The sequence below is a fragment of the Sebastes umbrosus genome, chromosome 7 (assembly GCF_015220745.1).
Source record: "Sebastes umbrosus isolate fSebUmb1 chromosome 7, fSebUmb1.pri, whole genome shotgun sequence".
Lineage (NCBI taxonomy): Eukaryota > Metazoa > Chordata > Actinopteri > Perciformes > Sebastidae > Sebastes > Sebastes umbrosus.
The window spans coordinates 21,644,070-21,671,067 of record NC_051275.1 but is presented as its reverse complement, the minus strand read 5'-3'; the positions used below and the strand labels follow the sequence as shown (position 1 = coordinate 21,671,067).

The 26,998-nt window shown below is 39.6% G+C and overlaps 1 protein-coding gene across 8 annotated transcripts in view; it reads left to right on the top strand.

The window, feature by feature from the left end:
• The window catches only part of LOC119491356 (cytoplasmic dynein 2 heavy chain 1), a 137,237-nt gene that overhangs the window by 49,969 nt on the left and 60,270 nt on the right, over positions 1–26,998 (top strand). For 6 of the 8 annotated variants that reach the window (XR_005207593.1, XM_037775282.1, XM_037775280.1 and 3 more), the window contains exons 63-81: positions 351–474; positions 585–706; positions 1,322–1,408; positions 2,370–2,496; positions 3,613–3,754; positions 5,272–5,381; positions 6,475–6,495; positions 7,211–7,309; positions 8,293–8,416; positions 10,602–10,765; positions 11,124–11,243; positions 12,485–12,619; positions 14,229–14,372; positions 16,863–16,952; positions 21,821–21,886; positions 22,003–22,053; positions 22,469–22,522; positions 22,831–22,962; positions 24,137–24,209. Coding sequence is in view for 7 of the 8 variants with exons in the window: in XM_037775282.1 (XP_037631210.1) it covers positions 351–474; positions 585–706; positions 1,322–1,408; positions 2,370–2,496; positions 3,613–3,754; positions 5,272–5,381; positions 6,475–6,495; positions 7,211–7,309; positions 8,293–8,416; positions 10,602–10,765; positions 11,124–11,243; positions 12,485–12,619; positions 14,229–14,372; positions 16,863–16,952; positions 21,821–21,886; positions 22,003–22,053; positions 22,469–22,522; positions 22,831–22,962; positions 24,137–24,209 (1,985 nt within the window). In the remaining variant the exon portion in view is untranslated. The remainder of the gene's footprint in view (positions 1–350; positions 475–584; positions 707–1,321; positions 1,409–2,369; positions 2,497–3,612; positions 3,755–5,271; positions 5,382–6,474; positions 6,496–7,210; positions 7,310–8,292; positions 8,417–10,601; positions 10,766–11,123; positions 11,244–12,484; positions 12,620–14,228; positions 14,373–16,862; positions 16,953–21,820; positions 21,887–22,002; positions 22,054–22,468; positions 22,523–22,830; positions 22,963–24,136; positions 24,210–26,998) is intronic. The other 2 variants (XM_037775286.1, XM_037775283.1) reach the window with 1 other exon arrangement.

The window sequence follows — 26,998 nt, the reverse complement described above, 5'->3', positions numbered from 1 at the left end:
TACGGAAATACTTGTCACTACGGCGGCATAAATATCCCACAATGCAATGTGGTAGTGATGACAACATTCATAACAGATGTAAATTACTGCTCAATCCGAAAAAATCATACTCCTGTATATTCACACAAAAGTATGTTGAAAGATAGTACACATATTGGTTATGTTGTGCATAGTATGCGATTTTGGACGAAGCCCCTGTTTGTTAATGCAGTAGCTGACAGGAAGTAAACTTGGACCAAAGCTGTTGCCCTAGCACTAGAACATAATGAAAAGGTGTATTTGTCACATGCTCATGTCCGATCTTCTCTCTTTTCCATGTTTTTGTTTTTGTTTTCCCCTTTTTTCTGTAGCTTTCTGGCTAAGCGTGGCGTGAGGGAGGACATAGTTACATTTGAGGCGAGGAACATCACCCCTGAGATTCGCCAGAGTGTGGAAGAGCTGCTCAACAGGAACAAGGCCTCCTTCGATCCCAAGGTCAGCTAGCCACATTTGCAAATGAATAATTAGTTGGCTGAAGATGGTTTTGTGGATGTTGTTATAACTGAGTTGTTTCTGACTTGTGATGCTGTTGTTGTTATGGTCAGAATGCAAAGCGTGCAAGTACAGCAGCTGCTCCCCTGGCTGCCTGGGTCAAAGCCAACGTCCAATACTCCCACGTCCAAGAGAGGATAGAGCCGCTGGAGAGAGAGCAGGCCGGACTACTGGAGTAGGAACACAAACAAACACACACACACACACACACACACACACACACACACACACACACAGAAATACCACTCCACTCCAGAATAGAGCAGCAACGATTAGTCGATCGACAGAAAAATATTTCCTGCTATTATCTATTTTATATCATATTAAACTGAATATCTTTGGGTTTTGGACTGGCACAACAAGACATTTAAAGACATCACCTTAGACTTTGAGATACTGGGATGTAGATTTTTCATTATTTTCTGACATTTTCTAGACCAAACGATTCATTGATTAATCTAGAAAATAATCGGCAGATGAATCGAGAATGAAAATAATCGTTAGATGCAGCCCTACTCCATATAGCACCGAAGAATGATTTAGATTGACGTCTTCAACCCAACCACACACCAGGTCCTAAGCTGTTTCAAGATGCAGTTTTTGGTAATACAAAATCTAAATTTGCCGATTGAATGCTTGTCAGTGAGCTTGTGGTCTTATCCTTACAGCTCGTAGCCATGCTCTCCTCCGCACATAAAGTATACACACACTTAATGATTCATATACACTCTCTTGACACTGTGTTTTGGTGTGTGTGTGTGTGTGTGTGTGTGTGTGTGTGTGTGTCCAGAAACCTGAGGAAAACTGAGAGTAGGAAGAATAAGCTTGAGGACCAGCTCAACTCTGTCGGAGCCAAAGTCAACGAGTTGAAAGAGAAGTATGCCTCCTTCCAATTATCCATCTATTCCTCCAGCCTTTGATCCTTCCATTTCCACTGTGTTTCACCTGCGGAAAAGAAACTTACTGTATGGTTGTTACCTTCCTTGTCATAAATTACCCTTTTAATGTTTTCATCATCCACCATAATTTTAACTCTTCCATCATTCCCCCTGTGACTTTAAGTTGACTAAATTTGAAATGATGCAGTTTGCATAAGCTTCTGGAGCTAACTCGACTAGCAGGCTAACAATAGCGTTCCACAAGAAAATAAATTATACACTTTTTTGTAGTTGCCCTCCCTTTTACTTTCTGCCAGCCATGCAGCATCCTCTCTATATTTTCCCACCATATAGGTATATAAACAAGGATACAAAGAACCAATAATGCCTGAAGGGCAGGTCTTTTCCACTCTCTTTTGGCTGGACATTGGCCAGACACTCTACTTATCAGGTCATAGTTCAACAAAGGTGAACTTCACACTGCAAGTGTGACCGAACCCTTGTGCTTTCTCTGTTGCTCTTTCCTCCAACATCTTCAACCTTTGCTTTCTCCAACCGTCTGTCCTGCTATTTATCTTCTTATCCTTCCCTGTTCGTACAGTACGATCATTTCTTAACCGTGTGAGTTGAACAGAAAGATTTCTTACTTGCACCGGCCATTCCTCTCCTCTCCTCTCCTCTCCCTCCGTAGTCTCTTGGCACCTTGCCTCACCTCGCTTCACCTCACCTCACCTCGCTTCACCTCACCTCACCTCACTTCACCTCACATCACCTCACACTCTATTGTGTAAGGAGCCTCAGATGGTTTATACATGAGAGAAATGTTTTCAATCTATTTAATCGATGTTTGTTAGATTAAACAAATATCAGAATGTCAGTCTTAGAAATCTCCAATGATCCCACATCAAACACATTTCCCTACTTGCTAATCTCTTTTCCTCCTCCTCGCTCTTTCCTCAGGTTTCAGTGTCACACCACAGAGGCAGCCAAGTTGGAAGCTGAGGTGACAAAAGCTCAGGACACGATCACCGCCGCCCAGCAGCTCATATCACAACTGGACGGAGAACACACGCGGTGGAACGCACAGGTAGTTTGATGTATGAGTGTGTTGACGTGTGTATTGGTGTGGGAGGTTATACACATTTACTAAGAATGGAGCTCATTTACCATGTAAGAGCAACAGGATGTGGTGTGTGTGTGTGTGTGACAGGAGGGATGTATCCTGCTGTCTTGGGTCCCTTCTGGCTGTTTTTACTCCTCTCTGCAGCATCTGTCTGCACCTTAATTAAAACACTCAATCTCTTCCTGACACACACACCCTCACACTCGCTGCCTCCCTCAAGGCTCGCACCAAAGAGCCAGTTTACTCTCTACTCACGTATTTCCATATACTCACATACACACGCGCTTCATCCCTAACGCTTTTGCACACTATGCGGTAGCTGTGGTTCACTATATGTTAATGCCTCTAGTGTTTCAAGGGAAGGGAGAGCCACATACAGTAGAGAGAGGGGTACGCAACTACAGAGTGGTGCAGAAATAGATGCGTGTTTTGAGTTGATGTATAGAATGTGGCAGGATGTTTGACAGTATTAATTCAGTAGAGATTATATGGTCCTGAATAGGGATGCACTGATCCAAATTTTTCAGTCCCAATACCGATACCTGGGCTTTGGGTATCGGCATTATTGGCCCAATATCCGATCCAGTACCGGTGCATCCCTAGTCCTGAAAACCTGTAGTCACAGAGATGTGGGCATTCAAGGGTCATAAGGGTTGACAATGAAGCCTGATGCATAGTTATTCGCCAAACATGTGCGTTTGTGATCGCCCTGACATGCTACTAGACTCAAAGAAATCCTGTTCAACATAGAAATAACAGCAGTAATGTCACATTAGCATAATGTGCAAGTGCGTGACTGTGTTCCTGCATTTATAGGTAACTTATCTTGTTCTCCTGTCAGAATCAGTGCAGACTTTTTGGATTATTTGGGGCTATGAGTTTGGGGTAGGGAATAAGGAGGATGCCCACGTGGTTCAGGTTACTGACCTTTCATTTTCTTCCATCTTTCTCTTCTTTCATACGTACCCTTACGTTCTTCCCTCTGATTCCTCCCAATCTTTGCGGTGCCCTTCCCTATCTTGTCTTTCTCTTTTCATACTTTTTTCACCCTAATAACCTGCCTATCTCTCTTTCTATCAGATGTCTGAGATAAAGAATGAGTTGGATACACTCCCCATGAGGGCCATGCTTGCTGCGGCCTTCATCACCTATCTGTCTGCAGCTCCTGAAGACCGTAGGAAACACTGTCAAGAGACATGGATGGCTCAATCTGGACTACAGAGTAAATATACTACTACTACTAATACTTGAGGCCAAAACACTAACACGGGCATATGCCAACCCCTGTGCTAAACAGCCTACACAAATCTAATGCTACCCACACAAATGGCACAATACACTGTGTTGATACAGATGGTTTATACACAACACTTGCAAGTGCTGATTAAATAATTCTGAAAGTGGAGATTGTTAGAATTGCTTGATCACCGTTTAAAGATTCAGTAAGCGAACAACTTTTTGGGCATCAATGGGGAAAAATTCCATAATAACCTTTCAGCATATTGTAATTCAGGTGTTCTGAGAGAAAACTACACTTCTGCACCTCCTTATGGCTCTGTTTTCAGGCTTTATAAAATCTAGCCCGTGACGGAAGACTTTGGCCAATCACAGGTCAGTTCAGAGAGAGAGCGTTCCTATTGGCTGTGCTCCGGCTGGTGGGCGGTGCTTGGTATTTCCTCATCAGATCTCAACATGGCTGCCGGGTCACAAACTTTCTCATTTTACAGCTAAACAGTACACTACAAGATGTTTCTGAAAACATATGAGGCGAGAAATAGGTATTACTGTAACAGAATATTGATTCATATTTGATCAGCGCTCCCTAGTTTGACCGTTTGGTCGGAGTTCGCGAGTGATTGACTCATGGCTCTCATAGACGGAAGCTAGACGGCAGCTGGACGGCAGACTCCAGATCAGCTCTGACTGGTTGCTTTCCTCCGGTCTGTGAAATCTTGCAGATGCCATTAGGAGCACTGGAGGACACAGAGGCACATGATTTTTTTCAGATCGTCTCATGCACTACTGTCAGGATATAGTGACCTTTTTTAATCATATTTGCTCCTTTTCTACCCACTGCAGCTTTAACTAGTAAACACTCCAAGTCTACAATTCACACCAAAGTAACTACATAACTTCCCAATCATGTTGATGTTTCGTCTTTAATCCCTCAGTTAGTAAAAAAGCTCTTTACTTTCAGTCATGTGACTACACTAACAAATACTCACTTGAAAAAAAACGCCATCTCTCATTAAGTATTACACTATTTAATAATCCTATTTTTCATTTAATTGTACTTCTCATATGCCAAGCATAACCACCTTAATTAAGCAGCTCTTATATTCAGATATTAATATTCCATCCACACAAATTAACCTGTAAAATATGTGCAAAGTCTCTTTCAGCACTAATTATTGTTTTAATTATAGCTCTGACCATATAATTCTGCTTGGCAACCTCTTTCCCAGAGGGCTTCAGCATGTAGTCATCCAGTTGACCCACTATTGTTTCTAAATCCTTATGCACATTGAATGGCTTCTCTGCAAATTGGTTGTTAAGATTACTTCGTGACCCCACTTATAGTGTAATATTATGTGTTTAGGTACTATTGATGAATTGGGACTTGTTGACAGTAACTTCTAATATCGGCGGTTTGCTTCAAATTATCAACACTGTTTTCAGTGAGCAAATATGAAAACGACAAATAAGCATATGCATTTGTGTTGTGTGTGTTTGTATCAGAGTTTGACTTGCGGTCATTCCTGTGCTCGGAGAGTGAGCAGTTGATCTGGAAGAGTCAAGGGCTGCCGTCCGATGACCTATCCATGGAGAATGCACTTGTCATACTGCAGGTTAGACATCCATTTGCCTGTCTGTCAAATCTAATTAATGTCTCTACTTTTGTTTTAATTCCCTTGATTACAGTTCTGCGTTGTCACAGAAGGATCTACAGTATGTTATTAGAGCAATTTAATCACCAATTTCCATTTCTTTCTCTACCCACTTCTTTTCGATTTTGTGTGGAGGAAGTTATTGCAAACTATTGTTATATTAGCTTACAATAAGTCTTTGTCATATGTGTTGAATGCACTTTTTTTTAAAGAAAATTCATCAAAGTGAAAAAAACTTGTAACAGCTATTAAAGGGGCTCTATTTAAGAATCAGAAATTGCTTGTTAACAGTGACACCTGTGGCTGTTAAGTCCTGTTGCTCACGCTCGCGCTTGTGCTTGCACTACATAGAGGCGAGCGAGCATCAGTCAAAACAATGAGGTGACACACTCGAGACTGAACGTGATTGAGAGCTAAAACCACAATATCACTATATATTTCACATGCTTGTCAGTAATGTTAGCTTACCTGTCCAATAGGAATTTTGACAGCTCGAGGTCTGTTTTGATACCCAAAACCAGACGAATGTCCCTCCATGAATCGAAGGCGTGGCCGATGTTGATCCGAGTTTTTCCCCCCGACGTCGGTCACATTCCTGTTTTGCAAGACGGGCTTCACTAGATATAACTTTGTTTTTTTGTGCTTCCGTGGAGTTTGTGTTGGAATCTGAGTTGTGGTGGGGGTTGGTCATTTGTTGACGTTAGCGGACTCCATTTCTAACCAAACGTTAGCTGCAGAGAGTAAAGGCACTCGCGATCGTGCATGACATTCCATCCGTTGGATTTTCTCGGAAAAATCGGCCCACATTTTACACATTAAAAAGAGTCTACAGGCTGATAGAGGAAATTCAGAAAGTCACGGAAGGTCTCAGTTTTTAGGTTAGGTTACAACCCTGTTCACACATTGGCAATAAAAAATGATTAGAACCTGTTATACATGTACAAACTTACATACAGTCCCTTTAATAGTTATATTAAGAATTTTGCCCTTGTTGCCATTCATCTGTCCTCCATTTGTCAGTATTGTCTTTTGTTTTTACCATTGCTGCCATCAGATCAATGCACTCAAGTTACGGGTAAGAAGTTGTTCCATCATTCATCCTTGTAGCCCACTCTTTAGTGTAGCCTCTCTGTTTCTCTCACTGTCTGCGTGTGTGTGTCTCCCTTACAAGTTTGTGATTATTGTCATTTCACTTAAACTTCCATACACAATAAAAATAAATGAAAATCGTCCACACACACATCCACCCACCAGGATTACCTCTAACAGTATAAATATTGGACAACTGACAACTGAACCATCTCAGTCATGCAGCCTCTTTTGTATAGATCTACAGAGAGGATTAAGGAAATGCAGCATATTGAAAAATCCCTTCAGGAATAGTAGTAAATGTATGCGTACTGAGTTAGTTGCTGACTATTAAAGAAATAGATAGGATATACTTGTAGATGTCCACACACAAAAGAAACCAGAATCAGGTTACTTGTATCAGTACGCTAAGTAAGATAAGGCTAGGGGGGGATAAACAGACAAATAAGCAGGTTTGAGAAAGAGAATCCTTGAGCAAGAGACCGTGAAATGGAAGAGCACAGGATGAAAAGATGGTGGTGGACTTCATTCTTTTGCCTGACATAGGAGTGACACTGGTCGATAAGCATGACAGCAGTAAGACAGGACTGAACTACATGCGCACACCTCCTTTTTGTCAGTAACTGAGCCTCTTTCTAAGTAAAACCATCCCAAAACAACTTACCCTGAAACACAGTTCTTTCTTGTTGTTCTATACTCAGAGTGTTGCCTGTCCGTTCCTGATCGACCCGTCATCCCGAGCTACAGAGTGGCTACGCACACATCTCCAACAGCACAGACTAGAGGTTATCAACCAACAGGTAAAGACGCACACAATCATGCACACAATAGAAGTCATTTTCACACACATGCACACTGATGAAAAATCAATCAACCCTAAATCGAACCTATCGGTGAGGTAACTTTTATGTCCACAGGAGCTTGTAAAGCCAATGCTCTCACACATTTCTTTGAAGTTTTTCATTAGATGTCCTTGATTGTTCTTTTTCGTCTTGTCTGATGAATCCAAATCTATTAGAAGTCCATTAGTAAACCCTTATCATTTAGATGCCACCACTATTTGACAGAGCGTTTGATTAAGCCACCTTCACCTTACTCCTGTCCAGTCGTTGATTTTAACAAATGATATGATTACATTAATCAATGTTGATCTGTATTACTCATTACTTACTAATCACTAGTTAGCAATTGCAAAATTAGTGTCATTATTTATTACACCCTTAAAGCAGTGATTCAGATGTTGAGGCATGGTGCCCTTAAGGAGACTGAATATCTCCTTTGTCTTCAGTGTGTCTACTACTTTATAAGAGCACTGTCCTGCATAAAGCCACTGTTATCTCTGCTCTGTCCACCAGGCAAAGGATACTTTAGGTGTTGCAGCGACATTTTCATCATCCCATCTGTTTTGCTATGATGATTTAGGCGTCTACAGTATGTGAATCTATTCAGCTGCCAGTTTATTAGTTAGCCAGTTTAGTTCATAATACACCTAGCTAAAACTAATGTCACGGTCTTGCAATAAATCCTACTTTCATAAAGGTTGTACTGTTCAGTTTTTGTTGAAACTGTTTTAGAGAGGTGTTGTTTCAACACCACCACCAGTAAAGCAACCTTAAAAAAGAAAAAGAAAACTATCATTTACCTTTTTCTTTTTTAAACGATACATGTTTTAATTGTTATAAGGGATAATAATGATATTGCTCTGATATGTTATAGAGTACTCTGTCATCATCCAATACTATAATTCATGGTATTCTTGCAATTGTGTGTTTGCTCTCTATAGGATAGTAACTTCATGACATCCCTGGAGCTGGCGGTCAGATTTGGAAAAACCCTTATCATCCAAGAGATGGATGGAGTTGAACCTGTGCTCTACCCGCTGCTGAGGAGGGACCTCATAGCACAGGGTATGCACACACTCACAGACACCATTTTCATGCACAGTGGGTGTGTGAAAAATGATTGATTCTGCATCACCGACCACTGGTTGCTAACTAAAAAGCCGAACGCTCGCCTCTATCTGACGGGCACTTTTCTACACTGTAGTATCTACTCAAGTTTAATTGAGCAATTATGACTTGTTAGTGAAGAACTTTCAAGTTATGAATTTGCTTTAATTGTGGTTATGATATGTATAATATTAATGTAAACTCAATATTTGGGCAATGCTGAAGCCACTGGGTCTATAGAAACAGAGAGGCAAATGGCAAAGAGTGTGAGAGCGTTGCAGATGACTCAGGAAAGAAATATTTGAACAAAGAAAAGGGTAAATACATACAGATAATTAAAAAAAGAAGTTTGTCACACTATCGATGCTGTCATTTAATATCACTCTTTGGTACATAAAACAATGTTTTTCATGTGTCAATACTCATTATTTGTATAAGCACAGATCTAGACCCTTTAGAAACAGGGTGGCAGTTTCTCAGTAGGAGCTTATTTATTGAGTTTCCATGGATGTCTCAGTCTTTGTTCCTCTAGAATGAGAACTGTAAGTAAACAGAGCATAAATACACTTTTTATAAATCAATTATTTTACCCTAGTGCTGTCATAATCTGTTGCAAGTTCATGCTTATGACATTCATACACATACAGTACATACACACACCAAACATGTCCTGGTTGACACACTTAAATTACATAATTCCTCTTTACACAGGGGATAATTAATTCCATCATTTAAAACATGTGACTCTTCATGCATGTATTATTCATATATGTGTGCACCATCGTTTTAATGCACAGGCTTACCGGGGTGCAAGCCTCGGGGCCCAATGACGTAAAAGGGCCCACGAGGCTCGGTGGGGAAAATAGAAATAAAGTTCACACGCTACCGGGCGCTCAACGGGATGTTCTGCGCGTAAAGACGCAACAGCTGCAGGGTTTTTTTTTACTCCCACACAACCTGCCAGGAGAGAAAAAAACTTTTTCTAGCAGCTGTATATCTGACTGAGATCTGTGTCTTTTACTTACTGACTGACTGACTGACTGAGTGAAGGACGAGAGGCGACTGACGCAAGTAAAGGGAAGGAAATTCTCCATTGACACTGGTGACATAGACGCTCTCTCCCTCTGGATTTGCCTGCATTATGTGTGAGAGAGATGAACATTGGCCCACAGTGAGCTGGCCTGTACCTTTTGGTGACACAATTCACGTATCTTATATATGTATGCTTCAATATGAGCTTATAATGATTATATGACATGTATTTGGTGCTACAACATTCAATCATGAGTGAATGTTGATGCATTATTGTATTATTGAAAAAGCCTTGAAAAGGTTGTAGCCCCACACCCCATGGTGCTTTAATGCAGCCTGGTGTGTGTTATCAATGTGCTTAACAAAGTTGAAAGACGAGCGCATTTGTGAAACATCAAACACTCTTTCCATGGTCATTTTAAGAAATGATTGTAGTTATATGTAGTATAACTTTAATCCAAAGTAAACAGAAAGAGTGGTTGTTTGAGCCACTGAAGAATTCAGACATCTGAAATACTCTGTTATCGGAAATTGCTCTATAAAATTGGCTTGCAGATGTGCTCTGTTCTGCTTTATTCTCCCTATTTTATGGATAAATGCTACTTGAAATTCTTTAATAACATTAAAAAGAGATACACAAAATATACATCTTATGTTTATGCACGGCTGTTTTTGAATCTGCGCTTCTAATTTCTCTTGTGGTATTTTTAGTTTCTTGGCTCAGATAATTGCATACCAATCACAGCTGCAGGTACGCGTAAACAGAGGTTGGACCTGTGAAAATGAGGGTGATTCATGAGGCTCTGAATCATCCAGGGCGAGGCGGTTGTCTATTTGAAGCTGAATTGGAAAGAGTGGGGGCAGAGAAAGTGTATGAAAGGGCAAGTTATCCACTTAAAAGTAGTGTTGAACAGGATGGAAAAAAAGAGTTGAGACAAAGGCGTAGCAGTACTGCATTGCAGACATCTAGGAGACAGAGAGTAGATTAGAAAGTATTGGGTGAGGACAGGATTTAAAGTGGACACTGAAGACAAAGTCACAAGCCTGTATGATACAGTACATGTTGTTAACGGAGTCTCTTTTTCTTCCTGTCCAATTTGGACACACCCAGGTCCAAGATATGTGGTTCAGATAGGAGACAAGGTCATTGATTACAATGAGGACTTCCGCCTCTTTCTGGCAACACGGAATCCCGCCCCCTTCATCCCCCCTGATGCTGTTTCCGTGGTTACAGAGGTCAACTTCACTACCACCAGGGCAGGCTTGCGAGGACAGGTAACCCATGTAACCCACACTGAAGCACTTTTATAGTGATAATTAGTGGTGGATGAAGTACCTGAAAGTGACACTTAAGTAAAAGTACAGATATCTAACCAGAAAATGACTTTAGTAGAAGTTAAAGTCACCTATTGGAATATTATTTGAGTCTTAAAGTATCTGATATTTACTATACTTAAGTATCAAAAGTAATTTTCTGATATTAAATGTACTTAAGTATTGAAAGTAACAAAGTATTATTACTTTGTAACATTACGCCACTTGTAATAATACAGTGTATGTACAGATCATGTACTGTATGTTGTTGTTTGTCCACTTGCCCATTTGTTTGTGCTTGTGTGTGTCTTTGTGATAGCTGCTAGCCTTGACCATCCAGCAGGAGAAGCCAGAATTGGAGACTGAAAAAACAAGACTGCTACAACAAGAGGAAGACAAGAAGATACAGCTGGCTCAGTTGGAAGAATCACTGTTAGAGGTACACAGGCAGACAAATAGCATACAATGTGAAAACTTCTACCTTTTGGTGTACATTTAGAGCTTGTTGCATGGGGCAGCACCCTATAGTGTATCATGTATATGACAGTACTCCTACAAAAGCAAAATGATGTACCCCAGTGATAATAAATGTAGCTTTAATCAATATATAATCATTAGACAATGTTGAGGAAATCAATGTGCGACTCGCTTTTCTCCCAATTTGGATTGCTCATTTCCCCCTGCACTGCAGACCATTGTTAAGTCTCGCTGTTGGTTTGACGACAGTGTAGTAGACAGAATGAGACAATGTGTACAGACCGAGCAGGACGAGTTGCAAGTGCTGCAACAAGGATGTGATCTGTCACTGGCTTTCCTCCCGTGAACTCTGCCTGTTGAGTTTGATTGAGCGCTCAGCCAAGCCGGAAGCACCACTGCTGGGTATTGAACCCACGTCTCTGTGGTGGTGAAGCAGTGCTTTTTCAGGAGTTAGTCGGGAGTGAAACCACAAACTTTCTTACATTGCATTTCTTCACACTTGTTCATGAATTTCAAACTTGTACAGAGAAATTTGTAGGCAGGTGTTAGGTCATTTTACATCCCCAGTAATGAGAATATGGAGCCAAAACATCAGATTGTTACTGTCCAAATACTTAATGGGGCTCCCTGTATTTCACATTCAAACACATACACACAGTTGATGAACACTGTGACACATAGACACTCAACCTAATGATAATTTTTTCGTGCATACAGTCTAAGGGAAATTTGGACACACACACACACACACACACACACCCCCATGGATAGTGCCAAGAGCAGGATGTCAGAGCTTCAGTGGTACTAGACATGTAATTATTCCAGAATTGTAGGAGCATATTCGATTTGACATTTCCATGCTCCGCTGCTTTCTCATATATTTTATTTGAATTTATTTGAATAAATTCTATCATTTCGTTTCAGAGAATAGATTCCACCGGATGAAGCGGGCGAGTCGAGCCTGAAAAAATAAAAAAAATGCCCCACATCAGGCTATTATAAAATGACAACTCTTGCCCCTGTAACTTTTATCAGATCACAGATTTCAGCCAATTGACAGATACATGACAGCATTACTTCTTGTGCAACCCCGCCCACCCATCTTTTCTCTTTCTCTCTTACTTATCAATTATTCCCTTTCCGATCCTGTCTAATCCTTGTCATATCTTTTGTTTGTACCTGTTTGTCTTTTTCCTGTGTCAGACCCTGGCTACAGCTAAGGGTAATATTCTGGAGAACAGGGAGCTGATAGACAGTTTGAACCAGACCAAAGCAAGCAGTGCCCTGATCCAGGAGTCACTGTTGGAATCGCACCGGCTGCAGGCGTCCCTGGACCAGGTACTGTACCTCAGGCACACATGCACGCATACACACACACACAAAATCTGAAAAAATGCCAGGAAAAATTGTTCATGGCCTACCTCGCTGCACCACTGTTTAAAGGGATAGTTCAGGTGTTTTGAAGTGGGTTTGTATGAGATACTTATCCATAGTCAGTGTATTACCTACAGTAGATGGTGGTCGGCACACCCCCAGTTTGGAGAAACAGACGGGAGTATCAGCACAGGAGCAATGCAATCTACTGCTGTGGATGGGGGCAGCAGCAAAACGTATTTTAGCCACCTAAAAGAAAGACACCTCAAAAAAATCGATATCCGTTTAAGTATACGCTATATTTTTTATATTTTCACCGCTTTACCTTGCTGTCAGACAGCCCTTTCAGATGGGGAACTGAACTGAAAGTCAGATATTAAGTTTCACTTTCAGTTCAGTTCCCCGTCGGAAAATATTAAATATAATTATGTATAAGTAAGTATATGTACACTTAAACAGATAGTGATTTTTTTAGGTGGGCTTTTCTTTCAGGTGGCTAAAATATGTTTTACTGCTGCCCCGTCCACAGCAGTACATTGCTTTGCTCCCGTGTCGGCACTCCGGTATGTTCCTCCAAACTGGGGGCGTGCCGACCGTCATCTACTGTAGGTAATACACTGACTATGGATAAGTACCTCATACAACCTCACTTCAAAACACCTAAACTATCCCTTTAAATCTTTTGATTATTTTTTTTAAAGCCGTGTTGGTCATGAAAAAAATGAAAGAGTAATATCAGAGGAGAATCAGTATTAACCAGCGGATCACTGTAGTTTAATAACCAATCCCTTCACAACGACTGCTATACTTTTCTACTTCACTGATGAGAGAGAGATAGAATGGGGATGGAGATTGAGGGCAGTGACGAAGACAGAGCGAGCACACACGACAGAGAGACTAAGGTAGAAGGAGGCATATGACAGAGAAAGTACACAGATAACGACAGTCAGAGATTCAGATAGATTGTGTTGAATGTGTAATGACATGTATTCCCAGTCTGCAAATGTAAGATGTTTCCACTTTTGTTTAATTTCTGGAACATCAATACGTTTACTGAAATTGATATTATTTACAATTATGCAGTATTATCTAGTATTTGGGCACAAACATTTCACCTCGTTTGAGTGGTCTACTCACAGCCACTCGCAGTTTGTACAGACATCAGATTACGTAGCTGCACAAGGATCTATTGTAGATGCATTATACAGTCATCCTCTAGGGCGCAGTGTTACACCAGAACTGTTTTAGTCATTTTCTCGTTGCTTTTATTTATTTATCTCATATGCACCTCCCTGTTTTTTTCTCACATTTCCTGTCTTATCACACCTCATGTTGTCTATCCTCATTTCTCTCTCTCTCTCCTTCCATCTCGATTGAAATAAACATTTTCTATTCTACCTTTCTTCGTATCCATCCCCATATAAATCCCTTTCCCTGCCATCCATCCATCTGGGGTATCTTCTGTAACTCTCTAAAACATCTGTGGTTCTTTTTCTGCTGCGTCTTGGTTTCTTTCTCTCCCCCTTTCTCTCTGTCCTTTTTTTTTCCCGCTTCTTCCTTGTTTTTATTTCAGGAGCGGGATGCCTACCTGCCTCTGGCAGAGAGTGCCAGCAAGATGTATTTTGTCATCACAGACCTGTCGAAGATCAACAACATGTACCGCTTCAGCCTTGCTTCTTTTCTGCGCCTCTTCCAAAGGGCTCTTCAGGCCAAGAAGGTGACTGGGTGACACTCAACTCTTATAGTACTTCCATTTTCATCCAACACAGCAGTGTGTTAACATGTTTATTTTGCAAAATTGTTCCAAATAATATGCCCTTGAACCGAAACCAACATCAATACAACACCTTCATGAAACTAGACTGAGAAATTAATCATTCAACGGATAAACAAAAATACTAACACGCACATTCAAAAAGTAGGAAATGGTCTAAAATAGCAATGCTTTTCCTAAAATCTGCTTCAAGTGTAAGCTGTGCTTCTGTTAGTATATTTGATGAAATACAATGTCACTGCTTATGAGTTTGTTGACCTCACTCATGGAGCCATGTCTGCTATCAATGCCTTGTTAGTAGTCCAAAAGAAAAGTGTCAGGAATATTATCTATAAGACAAATTGTAGGGGGAAAAAGTAAATCTGCATGTTGGAAAAAAAGGAAAGTAATGACCAGAATATCTAGAATAGTCCCAATGATGCGGTAAGACATTGTTTTAGTGTGATGCCAGGTTTCATGTGGCAATGTGCCATGGTATGTGCATGGATAACTCGACATAAGTGCAGCTTAAAGGAATAGTTTGATATGTTGGGAAAGACACTTTCTGGGAGAGAGTTAGATGAGAAAATTGATACCACTCTCACATCTATCCATTAAATATAAGCCTACAGTTGGTTAGCTTAGTATAGCATAGCATAAAGACTGGAAAAAAGGAGGAGACAGCGAGCCTGGCTCTGTCCAACAGTAAAAAAAAAATAGCCTAACAGCACCTCTAAATCTCTCTAATCGATATGTTCTATCTTTGTTTTTATTTATTTATATATCGTTTGTTTAATCTGTGCAAAAAGAAGTGTAAAAAAACGCCAATTCGTCATTTTACAGGGGGTTATGTGTCGGACTATTTCTTGCACAGTAAGATTCCCCAAAATATAGACATAAACTCATATACTATTATTCATCTGCAATGTTCTTTATGTCATTTATAGAAGTAGTGCTCTTTGTACAATTGGATCAAAATGAATGCAGTACAGTGTATTAACGTGGGCACATTGCAATAGAAATACTGCATACCTTTGTTGTTCAATAATATTTAATTCAGCACAGTTTGTTTTCTGATAAACTGAGCTTAACTCCGTTTACTTTATTTCGATGGATGATTTCATTTCGGCTCAGGTCGGCTTGATTTATTTCAGCTCATTTTTGTTTTCACCGAGTTTATCTCAGTCTGACCTGTGCAGCTGGAGAGCATCATGGACTGTCTATCACACTGCTGCTCTCCATCTGAGCCCTAAACACCGTCTGATAACCAGAGAGCGCACACACACACACACACACACACACACACACACACACACACACACACACACATTGGGTCGAGAGATTGCGCACTAATTCCGCAAATCCTGTGTGGGTTGTTAGAGCCAGTGCTGTCATCCAAGAATGTCACCAGGCAGCAGCTGGTCACCACTGTTACATGTGTGTGTGTGTGTGTGTGTGTGTGTGTGAGTGTGTGTGTGTGTGTAGGCAGGCCTGTGGACACATTCAGTGAGTGTGGTCAAAATACTCTCTCTCCTGTCGTATCTTTTGGTTGTTTGTTGTATTGAATGAACAAGTTTGATTTTGCCATGAGCTACAGATGGTTCCCGAGATCTGGAAGATAATTTTAAGCTCACACACACATTAGCAGACACACACAACATCTATGCTCAGGTGTTGTATACACAAAGTGCTAACTTGCACTTAATAAACACAAGTTTTTACAGGAAATACATGCTTGCAGAAAACCCTAAACAGAGATCCAGGCATGAGAAACAGAGGAGCATACATGTTAAACTGTGAATAGGGGACAAAAAGAGAGAAATCCATCTGGAACACCATTTCTCTGGCATTTTCTCTATCTGTCTGATTCTAATGCTCTAATTCTTCTGTTTCACTATACCTATTGGATTTTCTTCTTCTTCTAGTCTCACCTGTTTGAATATAAGGGATGCTTCTATTCCCTGACAGTTTTACTGCTGTCCCACCCTAACCTTAAAGAGACTTAAAGAGGATCCTAACTTCTACCTCTGGTGCTTTCAAGCCAGATCTCTCTGTGGCAATTTGTATGTCAGAGAGAAAAAGAATGAAAGCGTGTGAAAGAGAAAGGATACATGGTAAATGTGTGTCTTTGTGTCTGTGGCTTTTTTAACGATCCTGAGACAGTCAGGTTCCCCTGAAAGAGACGGAAGTGGCAGAAAGAGAGAACACTTTTGAATAAAAATGTCAATGAGATCTTTTTTTATTTCATTGCTGCTCACACAATTAGCTCCTATTCAGCTATAATCAATAGCAGATAACACACAGACATATGTACTGTTGTATTAATGAAATCTGAAAAAAAAAACTATCATATCCTTCATACCTCAAATCAGCAGTTTAACTGCCCCTTCTCTCTTTATCCTTTTCCCGCTCTCATTGTGTGCATGCGTGTGTGTGTCTGTGTGTGCATTTTAGGAAGCAGAGAATACTGAAGCCAGGATTGCTGCTTTGGAGGCCAGCTTGAAGAATATGGTGTATGAGTACGTCTGCCGGTTGCTTTTCAAGGTAATACACACACTTACACACAGAAATAGAACAAATGTGGTTTTGAGCATCTCTAAAAATGTTAATCTGAAAACAACAATCGGCCATAAACACGTCACACATCATGAGCCAAAGAAGTGTCTCCACTTTTTCTACTCAAAGCTTCAGAGAAATTACTTTGCTACCTAATGTTGTTATGGATAAATAGGTTGTTGTGTTCAGTTGACACGACTGAAACTAACTGGTAACAAACAAAGTACACTTAATACTACTTAAAATACAACAGGTACCTTCAACAAATATTAAGATTTATCCAAAAACAGTATTAGAATTCATGTTGATTTCTTCACCTGCATACTACTGCTTTACTTCCCTAATCCTTTCTCCCGCACTGCTATCACAATTTTATTTATGTCTGGCCTCTCAGCCAATCAAAATGCAAGGTTTAATCTGGTTTACTAGTAACAAGGTTGTTTATTCCCCTGCAGATGCACTGTTATCTTATTTTGTGATTGAAGTAGTAGTATAGAAGTATTCTTATTGATTGCTGAGATTGTTGCACACTCAGATAAACACATACATTTACACACAATCAACCCTCTGCAACTAACACAGTAATGAAGTGTCAAATATTGACCAACAGAGCAGACATTGTATCGATCAGGCAGTAAATGGTAAATGTAATTTTGTGTGTGGGTGTGTGTGTTGCCTGAATGGTAATGGCAGTTTCAAAGTCAGGGTGGCTGTTAACTGCTGATCACGTCTACATGCTATCAGCGCAACACTTGCACACAAACATGTAGACAGCAGCAGTCCAGTCATTAGCGGAGAGGAAACATTGGACTACATTATCAGTGCTCCTGTCAGCACCCCTATCTCTGCTGCAGAAGACATAACTTTGAGGGGAGCGGTGGGGGAAGGGGTCCAGTGGAAAGATAAAGGTGAATAATGAGCGAGAGAGGACAAAAAATGAGGAAAACATAATGGGAGGAAAAGAGAAGAGGAGAATTTGAGAGGAGAATATATTAGAAAACATCAGCAAGATGTACTGTATATGTCTATAGGGGGAAAAAAAAACATATTTTTGGAATATGTGCATTTTTATGGCTGTAGTAGTCACTCAGACTATTCTATATGTGTTCAATTCCACCACAAACACAACTGATTCAGCTTAATAAGGTATTGATTGAGCATGGCTAGACACATCAAAGTTTGATTAAGAATCAGGGTACCACATATAGATTGTTGAATCTCTCATGAGCAAAGATCGTTTTTATTTTTGTAATGTTTTTATGGGTGTAAACTCGTTCAGCTTATGTTATTTGACTTATAATTAGATGTTTTATATTTTGAACAGCTTTCATTTTATCCAATAAGTGTCCTGAACAAGAATATTTTCAGTGTTTAACAACACTGCCTGGATATGCCCGTATAATATTAATTGAAGCTTAATAGCATTGTCCTAATATCTCCTAATTCTCCCTAATAGGGTAGTATATTTAAATGTAAAATATGTGATTAATTATGGGTGTGTTTATTGAACAGACACATTGACAGATATCTGGTACAGATACTGGCAAGTCAAGTCAGTTTTATCTATATAGCCCAATATCATAAATCCCAAATTTGCCTCAAGGGGTTTTACCAGCTGTGTTTATGAGAAGTGTTATCCCATCATTTTTGTCTGGTTTGGTCTCACTGATTGTATATGATATTTGACACTTAATGTAACCTAATTGAATGAAAATTACAATATTGACAGAATCAGACAATGTGCCTACCAATGAAATGATGAATGATCAGACATGTTAGGTCTTCATGCTTGCTGGTGTGTGGGGTGGCAGTGATAAGCATTCAGGAGGTTTAGCAAACCTAGTTTATTAAAACTAAAGGTTAACACCTGAATTCACACCAGAGCAGTGGCGAAGTGCGGCCTGTGGTGAGCTGCCATGGTATGTCTATGAAAAGCTGCGGTGTCCACTCCTGAGCTCAGCAAGCTGCGGCCGTTTAATTCTCGGCGAAGTGCAGCCAAACAAAAGTTGGGAAAGGTTTAACTTTTAGTGGCCAGAGAGGACCCGCAGCCAATCAGTAAACAGATCCTGTGACTCCTGTGACATGTTGACCTATTTTACAAAGAATTTCCTCCCACCTGAAACACCTCTCCCGGCCGCGGAAAAATGTAATTATTGCGGCTGTAGGAAGGGAGAGACAGTCGCGTCTCTACCTCGTCTTAGAGATCTGGGGAAGAGATGCGAGGACAGAGGAGCCGAAGCTGTAAAATGAGAAGTCATTGGTTCCAGTCTTAAGTCAATCTGTGTGACACACATGGAGGTGTGGCCTTTATATATCACTTGATAAAAGACTTTCGCCTAGGTTACACCTGTGTTTCCTCACTCTAAGCTCCTCCAGAAGCCTCCTTATCCCTCGGGATGCATTTAAGGGATTGGAAAATCCTCCATGATGGGGGAGAGGGAACGATTTCCAGGTCATGGGAGGAAAGAGCATAAGTTAGCATAATAAAAAGCACCCAAAGTCAGCACTGGGGCACTGAAGGCCCTCCCATGTCCGCCAACTGCCTGCCTACAATACAGTGGAGCGGCATCACAACTGTCTACTGAGGTTCCTGTCCTGTCAGAGTGTCAGTATGACAGCAGTTCACATAAACACTCACAGACCTTTATCCTTATTGCACTCTGTTTGCTTAGTTTCTCTCTGACAGTATATATGCACACACAGATCCACACAAAAACAAAACTGTACATTGTGACACTAACTGTTTGAGCAGTCATATCATATTGCTAAGCTCTCTCGGTTCAACTGCGTCCACTGTCACTTCGGTTGACGGAGTTGAACTTGGCAGCTTGGTGTAAATCACCCAGACATCGGATCAAGAGACAAACCGTGGAGAGGGTCAGAAAGAGGGCATGGTAGTGAAGAGCTCTAGTCCAAATGTAGCCTGAAGGTTAACATCACGGCTGCTCAAGCTGGTTCTACAGCTGTTGGTGAAGTACACAATGTAATGTTAGGTGGCAGGCAGAGATGTGCTAAGAAGGTTTTTGAAGATGTGGAATATGCAAAGGGCTTAGAGTACTTATTTTTTAAACTCATGCAAGTGTGCAGATGCCTGCCACAGAATAGAATGAAACCATTAGAAACTACTTTTGTTTTGTTTAATAATTCTCTTACACTTTCAGTTATAGTCTTAAACATTTATCACAACTAAACATAGACTGTAAGATCAAAACACATCGAGCTGAGCCCTACAACTGCTGGGAGGGGAAAAACAACACTAGGAATACACCAAACATAATGTGTTGGGAGAACTGAAATCAAGCATGTTCCTTGGGGGGGTGAGTGTTTATGTGACACGCTGCAGTACCTGACCCGTGTCCCATGCTCACATCTTGTGCAAACAGCTTGACAGAAGAATAATGTGGGTCATGTGGCTTGGTGTACAGGGGTCCCACATGGCTTGGTCCTATGTTTGGAAACATACAGTAGGTTGTTGAACACATGAGGCACAAGATTGGATTGCATTGGCACATTTCACAATTGCTCAAGTACTTTAGTTTTGTTGCTAGTTCATTCCTAGTGCATAGTTTAAGATGCACTTTAAGCTGGATGAAAATGACAAATGGGAGTCCACATACTCTCACTTGATCATTAGATGCTGGTGCCCTTTGCATGCTGACTCTGTGGTTAACAGAGTTTAATCTCATCCAATAATGCTTTAATTCAGTAACTATTCAGTTCGCACATCTGAGTGATTATAGCCACTGTGTTTGCGGAACAGGTTTTCTCAGATAGACTACCATCTCCCTTATGTACCTAATTTTTTCTGCAACAATGCACACATCTGGTAGCAGTGATAGCAGCTACTGTGAATAGCCAAACTGATTAGATTAACACCGTCATTTGACTTATAGCCACTTTACAAATCACAACATTGAGAGGTATTACTGAATTGCATGCTATTTCTAATTTGATAGTCCTAGCCAGCCAGTTGTTAAGTGCATAAAATGAGATTTACATAAATATTCATAACCAGCACAGAAGTAGTGTGGCTGTATTTCAATGCGAATGTTATTAGGTGCACTGTCCGTTATTAAGTTTAGTTAATACGTATTGTGGTATTGTTATTTGGAGCAAAAATGTCAGAGAAATAACACATTAATATGATGCTTTTGGAGGACATACACACCACAGAAGTCCATTGAATAGGTCAAGGCATGTAAGGGAAAGTATAAGGTTATTTAGTCTAAAAGTCTTACAGACAAGCAAACATGCTTGTGGCAGGAAATCGAAGAACCAGGTTAGCTGTGCTGCAGTGTCATGGTTAATGTAAAAAATCTAGTTTGAGTTTCTTAAGATAGGATGGAAGCTATGGCATTAGATGAGGATTTCAACTTGTGTATGTTTGTTTTTCTGCATTTTTTCCTCACTGCTTTCTTTTCTGCTATATTTACAGTAACCATTGGAGATTCTTGGTTGCTGTATTTCTGTTTCTCTCTGTGGGTGGGAGTGGGATAAGTATCTTGATTAGTTGCTGTTTCTCTTATCTCTCTCAAACTCCACCAGTGGATGAGACAGACAGGGAGACAGACACAGAGGGAGTACAACAGCCAGTGAATTTGAAGTCCCTGGGGTTTTTTGTCAGTGTGTAGCAACCCTTTACAAGCCATTTAGTTAGGCAGACAGAAGTGCATATCATGCAAAAGGAATATGAGTGTGTGTTGCCTTTAGTCTGGAAGAGATGCTAACATTTTGTGCTCTACCATGACTTTGTTTGATTGTAGTTGGTTTTTGAGCAGGGCAAAATAGCATTTTCTCATATGTGACATATTACATCTATGTAACAGTCTCTCTCTCCTCTCTTCTCTCTATCTCAGGCTGACCAGTTGATGTTTGCTATGCACTTTGTGAAAGGCATGTACCCTGAACTCTTCCAGGAGAGTGTGAGTATATTTGTAGATTTCGTATCTGCATACATTGGATTTCATAATTACTGATTTCAGTGTCAAATTAAATAGTTTCAGCTGAGGACCAAATGTTAACACACTCTTTGCTATAGGAATGGGATGTCTTCACTGGATCCATTGTAGGAGAAATGTTTAAGAAAGAGGTAAGAGTGCAGCTTATTAGTATTTTTTTGAGAAAACACAGTACTATTTCTGTTAGGTCTGTCAAATTTAGGCAATAATAACACGTTAACGCAAATATCGTTTTACAGTACCTGTGAGAGTTTCTCGACAATATTTGTTATTGTTTTGTGTTGTTAATTGATTTCCAGTAATTAATATATACAGTACATACATTTGCATAAAGCAATCATATTTGCCCACTCCCATGTTGACAACAGTATTAAATACTTGACAAATATCCCTTTAAGGTACATTTTGAACAAATAAAAAATATGATTAAATTACGATTAATCACATTTAACTATGGACAATCATACGATTAATTGGGATTAAATATTTTAATCGATTGACAGCCCTAATTTCTGTTTTTGACTTATACCTCTCCTTTCTCGGCAGGAGTTCCCTTCTTGGATTGATCAGGAGAGGCAAGGAGCAGTGGCCATTTTTAAAGTAAACACAAGGATCTACACACTGACGTACACAAACATACACACTCAACTCAAAATATGTACATTATCAGCTGCATATACAATGTTTGACAAAAACTCAACAATTACAAAATGAATTAATAATATAAACAATTATTTTGACATTTGGATATTTTCTCCAACCAGTAGACATAAAAAATAATAGCTTGAGCGAGTTAAATAGATTGCCAGTAAAGCAGTCCTTACTGAGCTTAAGATGGGATCTTTATCTAACTTTATTTCTTGACCTGCCTTTCACCCTTTTACCTTTTTGCCATCCCTCTTTCACAGACTACATTCCCAGCCCTCTACCAGTCGCTGTGTTTGAGTGACTCAGACCTTTGGCTGTCCTTCTCGCAGAGCTCGCAGTGTGAACAGGAAATACCGTCTTCCATTGCCAAGAAGATTACTCCCTTCCAGCAGGTCAGCTTTCAATCAAAAAACAGTCATTTAATCAGCCAAATGGAACAAGTTATCTTAGTTTACAGAGTATATCACAAGTATACACACACTTAAAAATGTATGTATTTGTTACCTCGGCCGAGAAAGCCGTTTAATCTCATTTTATTTGATTGTTTGTCTGTCAGTCAGCAGATTTCATTAACTATTGTAAAGTTAGTCCATGGGGAAGAACTGGTTAGGCTTTAGTGCAGATTGCGCCACCATTCATAAAGCACATTTCATGTTGCCTTGTTCTTTATAACTGTGAGGCATGGCAACAAATTTCTTTCTTCCCCTTGATTTGTTGTGTCGAGATGAAACTTTCAATATAGGGCACACTCATTTCTGCTTAAACAGAGTGTCTTCTTTTATTGTTTTTGATTAACACTACTCCTAAAAACAGATTCAATTTTGATCTTTTATATGCTGCATCAATCTTCTTAGTATTTTTCTCCAAATTCCTCTACGTTTGGCCACATAACTCTTCAAAACATTGTGCATCTGCAACACATTTAATGGCATTTTACCAATTGATGGTGCTACCGCAGCATAATGAGTTTAAATGATCATAGCTCATGACGGTGACTCAGAATTTTGCAGAATTCATCCTCATGTACAAAAACATAATATTACCAAACAATATTTCTCCAAAAATATAAATAATTATTTACAAAATAATACATTTAGAGGATAGGGCAGCCTTGGCAGAGGTTTGTGATCTCTAAATTATTTCTGGCTTTTACTGTGATGGCTGTAATGACAGCCCATTAAATCTATTGTTACTTTTTTCACTATTAAGGAGAAGACGTTGTGATAGGAACAGAAATAAAACAGTTTTTTTGTGCACTTGAGCACACCCCTTCACATGTGGTTTGAGATTGAATAAAGATTCAGCTATAATCTCATTTCAAAGCATGAACAAGACAGAAGCCACTTATCACTAAAAGTCAAGTATGCACACTTGACTGTCACACCAATTGACTCACTCGTTTACTTTGTGTATTGTGTTCTCAAATATATATATAAAAAAGAACATCTCAAAGCCTCAGTGAATGCGATACTTGTTATGTATCCAAATTATGATATATTTTTTTTATTTTGTCTGAAAGGTTTTAAAGGATATCTGTTTTTGTTTTTTTCTCTTTGCTCTCCCCAGCTGTTACTGGTTCAGGCAGTCAGACCAGACCGACTGCAGAGTGCCATGGCAGCATTTGCCACCCAGGCCTTGGGTAAGTGTTTCATATTATGGCTCTTCATTTTTTAATTATTTCAGTCAATGTTTCCTAAGTGGGCTGAAGTTAAGCTCAAGACCGTTCTATTTACATGGACCAGAATACACATAAAAAGCATTTATTATTCACAATTTCCCACGGAACAATAACAAAAAATAAATCACATTCACAACATAATCATGCTGCCCACTAGGCACCTAGCCGCTCTGGAAAAACTTCTCATCTTTATTAATATTTTGCAAGGTTTCTCTTCTTTCCTTATTTCCTCTCACTTGGTCACACCAAGACCCTAAATATCACATGAATGAATATACATGTTTCGCTTCTTATGCACACCTTTAAAGTGTGTAAACTGAAGCTCTGCTCTGTACAAAGCAAAAGAAGTTTGATGAGCTGTTGAAAAAATGTGAACAGCATGATTTGTGTTTGTTCTGATAAAGGTTCAGTAAATATTTGCCCTTCTGTATTTGAGTGTGATAACTCTGAATAATGAGCCGTAAACATCGCGAATGACTAGATCCTTCTTTAACGCTTTTGATACACTACTTCCGCACTTCACCTTCTGCCTTCACACTCCACTCAAGCAAAATATTCTCAAACGGTTTTATTCTAGATCTCTGAGACATACTTGTCCACTTCTTGTCAATGGTGAGATATTTCTCTTTGTGTCGTTCATCGCTGTGAGAGTGCCACTGTCGTTAAGTAAATACCACAAAAACCATCGCAAACACTTCTATGTCTGTTCTCTTTGCTCAATGTCTCACAAAAATGTCTCACACATACACACACACATGCACACACAGTTATGATGATGCTGAAGAGTGGTTAGTGTATTGTGCTTAATGAGCCCATTCATTCAGTCCAGATAATCCTAATGGTGTGTTGGCTTCTGACTGCACTATCTGGGTCGCTGCTAATTGATGTCAGGTGAAACTAATAGGCAGGTGTTAATGTATGACTATAAAAGTCATTTTCAGTTGTGTGTGCTGTGTCACAAGCCATGCTAATTGACTTCTGATGGTTTTAAGTTTATAGGTTCTGCTTTTGTTAGCTATGTAGGATTGTTTTTTGCATGCAAATTCATCTGTCCATCAATATGTCTTTGTGTGTGTGTGTGTGTGTGTGTGTTTGTGTGTGTGTGTGTGTGTGTTTTGGAAGTTTTTGAGCTGCTCACAGTCCAGTTAATCACTAATGCCAAAAGTAATTTTCCAGACAATTTACCTTGCAAGTTAAAAAAAGAAAAAACAGAGTTCTTAGAAGTTGCTTCTATAATTAGATTTGGAAATTAACAAAATAAAAACATGTGGAACACATTTACAACACACAACCCCAGCTGTCTGATTATGAAGCATTTCTTGCATAGTAAGTTCTGGGTTGTCCAAATGTTAGGCCTATGTCTGCCTCTCTGATCATCTTATTGGAGATATTAAGTGGTCTTCTTAATTTACTCTTATAAAGGTTAATATCAACCTTTTTAACTGCTTACTTACATAAGACAACATCTATCATATAACTAAAGGTTTCCGTTTTAGTCAATTCAGCTTTATATTTTGAATACATGAACACATTTTATTTCCTTTACTCTCTGGTGCTGCACCTGCCTTTGTCAGCACTACAGTATACAAAATTCACACATGCATTTTAAAAAGCCTTACCGGGTGTGTTAACCTTGGGGAAATCTCTGTGCGTTAGATGTCAGCATCTTTGTCATATGAATATTCATTAATGAATAAACAACAACTCAAGGCCAAACATTCCTTATTTTAATGAGGAAAAACCCACCCCAAAATATAATTTACATTTTGCTGTTGCAATAGTTTTTGACAGTAAAGTAAACCTGTATGAGTTTATGATGTCATCAGATAACAGTGGCCCAGTGACATTGAGTCATTTTCTAAGCTCAATTTATGTTTGAGTCTACAACCATCCATCCATTATCTGTAACTGCTTATCCTGTTCATGATCGCGGGGGGGAATTCTTTTCTCACACACTATGAACATTTTTTAACGTTTATATGATCATTAGTATAGCTGGATGTATGTTTGATGTTTGAGAAGCCGGAGAACCTGGAGAAAACCCACGCTAACACGGGGAGAACATGCAAACTCCACACAGAAAGGCCCCAAGCCGGACTCGAACCCGGATTCGACAGTGCTAACCACCGCACCCTCGTGCAGCCCAAGTCTGCAACCAAATTAGTGTTATTTGAATATTCAGTTTTCAGCACCATTGGTGCTGTTATAGTGAGCACAGTATTGATAATTTTATATGGAACAGCTGCAGAATGTGTCTGTAGTTGACTTTTTTATGATATTATTTACTCTGCTGATCTACATGCTGAGAGCACAAATCAATTTTACATTCACAAGCCAAAGCTGAGCTCTTTAATATTACAGAAATAATGTAAGGGAATGCTAATTGAGTAAGAAACTTACTTAGAAAACAGGAACATTACAGATACTGTAATCATTCTTACATATGAAAAAGACTGAAAGTCTACAGTCATGCTAGCAGCTCTAGTAAAAAAAAAAAGTTTCCTGTTCACCATCTTAGTTTAGCATGTTTGCCTGCTAACATTTGTTAATTAGCACTAAACAACAAAATAGGCTAACGACAATGTTGTTACTGTAGTTTTGCAGGTATTTGGTCATAAACAACAAATCAAAATTTTGACCTGATGATGGTGGACTGACCAACCAACAGACTGACATTGCCATCTATTGAGCCATGCCACTTCCCTGGCTAAACGTAAATACGAACAAAATGTAATTTGGTGCTGAGGCTA